The sequence below is a fragment of the Cucumis melo genome, chromosome 4 (genome assembly GCF_025177605.1).
Source record: "Cucumis melo cultivar AY chromosome 4, USDA_Cmelo_AY_1.0, whole genome shotgun sequence".
NCBI lineage: Eukaryota > Viridiplantae > Streptophyta > Magnoliopsida > Cucurbitales > Cucurbitaceae > Cucumis > Cucumis melo.
This window is the reverse complement of record NC_066860.1, coordinates 6,239,051-6,245,211: the sequence shown is the minus strand read 5'-3', so window position 1 is coordinate 6,245,211 and position 6,161 is coordinate 6,239,051. Positions and strand designations below refer to the sequence as shown.

Sequence of the window (6,161 nt, the reverse complement as noted above, 5' to 3'; positions counted from 1 at the left end):
TTTATGTTTTCAGGTAGAGGACGAGGTAAGGGCAAAGGCAAGCTGGCGAGCGACGTGAAGTGACCGTGGCGAGCCATAGGGGTTTTCCTGCTTCCGCACATGTTTTACTTTACAGTTAAATCCATGTTTCGGCTTTCTGCATATTTACTTTGGTTATTTTTGTAGATAGGGCCCGCTTAGGGATTTTAAACTTAACTCGTATTTCTACATGTTACCTTAACTATCTTTCATAAATACATTTGCTAGATTTCTTTGCATTTATTTACACCAGATTTTATGACTTAAACACTGATCCTAGATTCAGTAACCACTTCGATTCAGCATAAAGAGTCGGGTCGTTACAGGACTACTGCACAGTCCTCCTACGAGATCTTCCTTGACTGTTTTTGTACATCCACCAGCTAGTCCTTATCTTTTCTTCCTTTAGTTTGTACCTGATTTGTACTCTTGTTCGTAATTTTTATTTATTAAATTGTTTTAGTACGTATTAGTTTATGATTTTTATATGATTTGTACTATTTTATGAAACTGTTCTTCGTAATATTCTACTATTGAAATTCAGTTTAAGAAGTGTTGGTTAAAATGATTACATTTTGTACAGTGTGTGTAACATTTGTAGAAAATTGTCGTTAAAGTGCTACGTAGTAACTAATGGAAGCACATTAAATATGGACGAATGCATTAAGGGTTGTAAGCCAACTATGTTTAAAAAAAATGTAGGACGCGCTCGAAAAAAATACAATAAGTGGTTTGTACATTTTTAAAATGACATGTTCACAAAAATTGGGATCTTTTTTTAAAATAATGTATTTTAAAAAACTAATGTCAAAAATACGGTGGAAGCCAAACTATTGACAAAAATGGGGTAAGTTTGTGGAAGTCGTGTACCCCGTACACGACTTTGCTTGGAAGTCGTCGACAGGGTCCACGACTTTAATACGTGGCCCCACTTTCGTTATTTTAAAATTTAAAGATATTGAATATATATATATATATATATATATATATATATATATATATATATATATATATATATATATATATTTAATATTTAATACGTGGGTCTCACAGGTTTTTAATTTTTAAATTTAAAGATATTATATACGTGGGCCCCACCCTATCCCATCATCTTCTCCTCGCCGTTCTCCACCCTACCCATCATCTTCTTCTCATCCCTCTCCATTTTCTCACAGCGGGCGACGCGCGATAAATCTCTGGATGCCACCGTCGCAGTTGGCACAATGTGTTACTATGCGCTGGAATATCTCCTCACTAGACGAGCTACAGAAAAAACCAACTTGTTTAACTTCAACGTCGTCGACGAGATTGAATCCGAGGACTGAGAAGATGACCATCGCGGTTCACAGGATTCATTTTTCGCCGTCGTCTCCATTTTCCTACCCCGTCAATCGTCGCCATCCTCCACTTTACCCTGTCCTCCGATTCAATCACCGCCATCTGCATTTTCCTACCCTGTCGCTCGCCGCCGTCCTCCACCCTATCTTTCGATTTCCTTCTCGCCTCAATCGCCGCACACACACACACACACACACACACACACACACACACACACACACATATATATAATATCTTTAAATTTAAAAATTAAAAACGTGTGGGGCCCACGTATTAAATATTACATAAATATATATATTCAATATCTTTAAATTTTAAAATGAAGAAAGTGGGGTCCACGCATTGAAACCGTGGACCCCGTCTATGACTTCCAAGCAAAGTCGTGTACGGGGTACACGACTTCCACAAAACTACCCTATTTTTGTCAATAGTTTGGCTTCCACCCTATTTTTGACATTAGTTTTTTAAAACACATTATTTTAAAAAAGATTCCAAAAATTGTGAAACCCGACAGGGTTGCTCACACTTATGATTGCGTAGTCTGACGGGATTACCAGTCTCACATTGACATTGACATTGACATAGACATGACGTGAGTGATCCGACGGGACCGCTCACAGCCCGAGCATCTTAGGTATTCCCTTGGGAATTACCAAAGACTAGCTTGTTCCTACGGGGCACAGATTGCACGTGTTTGGGGACGTGTCAGTTCAGGGGTACCACTTTTCAAGACTCTAATAGAAAGTTAACAGGCATCTAGTGGGACTAGTAGTGGGTCCTTTACTGAGTATTTTTATGCTCACTCATTCCATTTCCATTTTTCAGGCAGAGGTAAGAACAAGGGCAAGCTGGCGAGTGATCAGAAGTGATCGTGGTGGGCCATAGGGACACGCTTGCTTCCGCTTATGTCAAAATTTGGATTTTAGTATTGCATTTCAGTTCTTTCTCTATTGGTTATTTTATTTCTTTAAAAGTAGATAGGGCCCGAGTTAAGACTTGTTTTATACTTATTTCACATTTTCTTTGTTTACTTTTTATTATTTGAAAATGTGAGGTTTTTGTCTTATTCTATTTTTAAGACTTTACAAACTTATATACTCTTTTAAATAGTAATGACTTCGACTTAATATAAGGAGTTGGGTCGTTACAATAATAATATCACTAAAATTAAATTTCACTTTCCATCTAAAAAGAAAGTAGAGAAATTTACACTGTTTTTTTACCCTCCATTTTCATAAACAATTCATATAGTTGGTTGTATTAAGTCCAAATCCGTTTTAAACTACAAGAGCCGAAGAAAAGAAGAAAAAGAAATCCTAAACCCCCAAATTTTCACAATAAAAGTGAAAAAATTGGAAACTATTTAAAAATAAATAAAGTATTATGATAAAGTATGAGGGGAAGAAATGAAGGGTCCTTCTTGATGTGGTAAAGCTTGTGTATGGTATGGATAGCAAATTGTTCTAAGTTCATTGTAATGATTGATATCAAAGTTAAGAGAAGCCATGAGTTTGTTTTGCTTGGCTTTGAAACGACGTCGGAAGAATCCTTCAAATGTGGGTTCTGTGGAAGTTGTGAGGAAGAAGGCATAGCCAAGTGCAAAGTGAAGGGATGTTACGAAGAAGCAAATGGGCTCCATTACGTCCCAACTTAACTCCCAAAATGTTAGCCTCATGAAGCCCAATGTTTGCCCCAATATGAGGCCCAATCCGCATATTAGCTCCGCTTGTACTTGGGCCTTGGCCTTTTTGTCAATTAATGCTTTTTGTTTCTCCATCTCTTCTAGCTGTTTCAGTCTTGGGTCGTTCGGTGTTGCTATTGATCCACTTATCATTCTCTCCATTGATTTTGCCACCTGTCACATATTTTTTTTCTATCTATTATTATTTTTAGTCCAATCTTTTTTTTTTCCTAACACGTGAGTATGCATATTCAAACTTATATAGATTAAAGACCACATAATAACCATTATTTAATCTTAATTTCTTTTGAGGATTATTCCTTCTTAATTACGATCCTGTCCCAGGTTAAAATTATAGAAATTGTTATTGTTTCACTAATCAAACAAATTTTTAGTTTCCTTTGAGGTCCCTATTGTTTTAACTTCAACCAACAAACTTTTACTATTTTCAAACAATAATTTTCTTTTTAGAAACTTCAAAACAAAAAAATCTTATCTAATAAATTAGGTTACTTGAAAATATTTATAAGAATTGTTGAAAATATTTTACTAAAATTTTAAACTCTATCGATATCTATTAATGATGAATATATTATTGATAGATATGAAATTTTAGTATATTTTATAAATATTTTAGTTTATTTTAATATATTTTAAAACTATCTCAAACTTTATTAAAAAGAAGTATATAATATTTTGAGAAAATTAAATAAAAAAATTTACTGATAATATCCACAGAAATATAGGGAAATTACCTAATTTATTAGTTATAAATGCAATAGTGATTAACAATTTATTACAAAAATATAATAATATTCAATGGATTTGTAAATAAATTTTAATTTATTTTGCTATATAAAGATGAAGCTTTCAAAACCTAAATTAACTAAAAAAATATGGTCCCATATTTACTTTAAAAGAAGAATAATAATAATAATAATAATAATAATAATAATAATAATAATAATATTCTAGTAAACCATTTTGTCCCAAAGTTGAAACTTGTTGAAATAGTTTTCCAGAATTAAATATGAATTTTACTCCGCATATTCCTCCAATTATATTCTTCATCTTCCTCTTCCCCTTAAATAAGAATCAAGAATGAATTGAATTGAATTGAATTGAATTGAATTGCCCCAATTTCTTAACTCTTCATATTGGTTAATCAATTTTAATTATACCTGATCCGGACGAAGAAACACAATATTCCCAAGAACAATAACGCTTCCAGATTCATCCATCAACTTAGCAAATTCCGCACCCTGTTCCTCATTATTCCCACAATCTTCAACACAGATCCGAGTAAACTCCGAGTAAGAGATGCAACTCTTCCCAACATTTCTCAATTTCGTCTTAAGCTTCTCAACCTGCGATACCCTTATGATCTTCCTAGCATCCTCGATCGAAATTCCACCACATCCAGAAACAGAGCGTTCGGACGCCGGGTGAATAAGGCCCTCAAGACGAATGTTGGTACCTCGGAGCTTTTCTCGAAGCTTATCGCCAACAGGAATGCACAAAAGCTCCGGAATCCGAGAGGCGGAAGGTGAATGAAAGATGGCTCTCCGCTGAAGGAAGCGTCGGAAAACAGACTTGCCGGCAGAATCGGCGGGAGGAGAGAGGTAGTGGCGGCGGAAGATAGAATGGAAAGGGGAAGAAGAAGTAGAAGTAGAAGTAGAAGTAGAAGTAGAAGGAAGAAAGGCATTGGAAAATGACCGGCGGAGAGCCATTGATATGGAGGAATTAGGGGAGAGAGAATTGGAATGAGGGAGGGGGAGAGTGGAGAAAGGGTTTAAATAGGTGTAATAATCCCAAAGGAAGAGGAAGTAACTAGGCGGTGGGTCCCGCACCCTGTCATTTCTTTCTTTTTATCCAAATCTTACCTCAGCATCGAATCAAATTTAACGCAATCTATAATTTCTTCCTTTTTTTCTTTTTTTCTTACCATAAACATATTATTACACCAAATAATTCAACTTCTTTTTATTTTTAATTGGTAAAACTACCAACTTACCCTTTCCTTAAATGCCAACTTAGTTAATTCATATTCATGATAATTGATATCCACTACTTAATCCATATGGGCAATGTTAAGACTTGCTCCCATATTTCTCCTTAAGTCACAAGTTTCATGAGTTGTTCATGACATTACAAATCATTCCTTCATTTTTTTTTTCTTTTTTGCTTATTATTATTATTTATTCATTGGGTGGATATTGTTGAAAACTCCAATATTATGAAAATCGAGTTCAACAATTTTGTTTTCAATTACTGAGGGACCGTTTAGAGAAAGAATTGAGTTATAGAATATTAGTCTTACGATAATATGTGTTTCAGTGAAAGATTATAAGCAACATCCATCTTACCCCATTAATTATTTATTTTTGTATTTATATTTTGTTGGAAAATTAAAACTATTTACTAAAACAAAAGAATAAAAAAAGACCTAAATGCAGTTAGATAAGTTTTGAGACAAAAATGTGAAAGTTTTAAAAAATTTATTATTAGATAAGGTTGAATCTCACTTAAATACTATTTTCACACTTGAATTTATTTTTTATTACTATCTACTTTGTAGCGTTTTTCGAGCTTAAGTTATTGAGGAAAAAAGAAGGGAAACTTATTATTGTTCTTCATTTTCTGCCCTTTGCAAGGGAAAAGATTGAACATTAACCATGTAATTGATGTTGTAATTAATAACTGAACTAGTTAGAGTTATGTTGTGGCCAAATTATTATTTTGATGGTAAGAATCGAATTTTTGAATTCATAATTGATAGTGCAAACACTATATCAACTTATTTTGATGTAAAATATTCATGATGATGAATAAATTCAATAGTTGTTTATTCAAACTTTAAAGGACAAAAATCCTTGCAACCATTTTTTTTTAGAATTCAACGTTGATTATGAGTTAGTATATATTTATTAGAAAGTAAATGTCTTAAAATAAGTACAAGTTTGGGATAGATTTTTAAATGGTCGAAATCATTTTTATCATGTTTAAAACCAACGAATTATTACTTACTTAAAATTAATTTAATATTAAAATTTTCACTTTTATATGTAATTTTTGTTTAGTAAAAAAATTCAAACCAATTTAGAAAATAATAAAAAAATGAGTT

The 6,161-nt window shown here is 33.2% G+C and overlaps 1 protein-coding gene across 2 annotated transcripts; it reads right to left on the bottom strand.

Moving 5' to 3' along the window:
- Positions 1-2,585: 2,585 nt before the first annotated feature.
- On the bottom strand, positions 2,586-4,796 carry LOC103503977 (calcium uniporter protein 4, mitochondrial). Of its 2 annotated transcripts, none has more exons than XM_008468388.3 (2): positions 4,219-4,796; positions 2,586-3,211 (listed from the first exon to the last, which is right to left on the bottom strand). In XM_008468388.3, the coding sequence occupies exons 1-2, from the start codon at positions 4,765-4,767 to the stop codon at positions 2,738-2,740; spliced, it is 1,023 nt and encodes a 340-aa protein (XP_008466610.2). In that variant the 5' UTR covers positions 4,768-4,796; the 3' UTR covers positions 2,586-2,737. The 2 variants fall into 2 exon arrangements, with proteins under 2 accessions (XP_008466610.2, XP_050939180.1); XM_051083223.1 differs by having other exon boundaries at positions 2,586-3,233; positions 4,219-4,794.
- Positions 4,797-6,161: the final 1,365 nt, after the last annotated feature.

Excerpts from the sequence above, each read along its gene's own strand:
- LOC103503977 (XM_008468388.3), bottom strand. The coding sequence starts at position 4,767 with ATGGCTCTCCGCCGGTCATTTTCCAATGCCTTTCTTCCTTCTACTTCT. Across the intron at positions 3,212-4,218 it reads TGTTTCTTCGTCCGGATCAG|GTGGCAAAATCAATGGAGAG; the intron begins GTATAATTAAAA and ends AATATGTGACAG.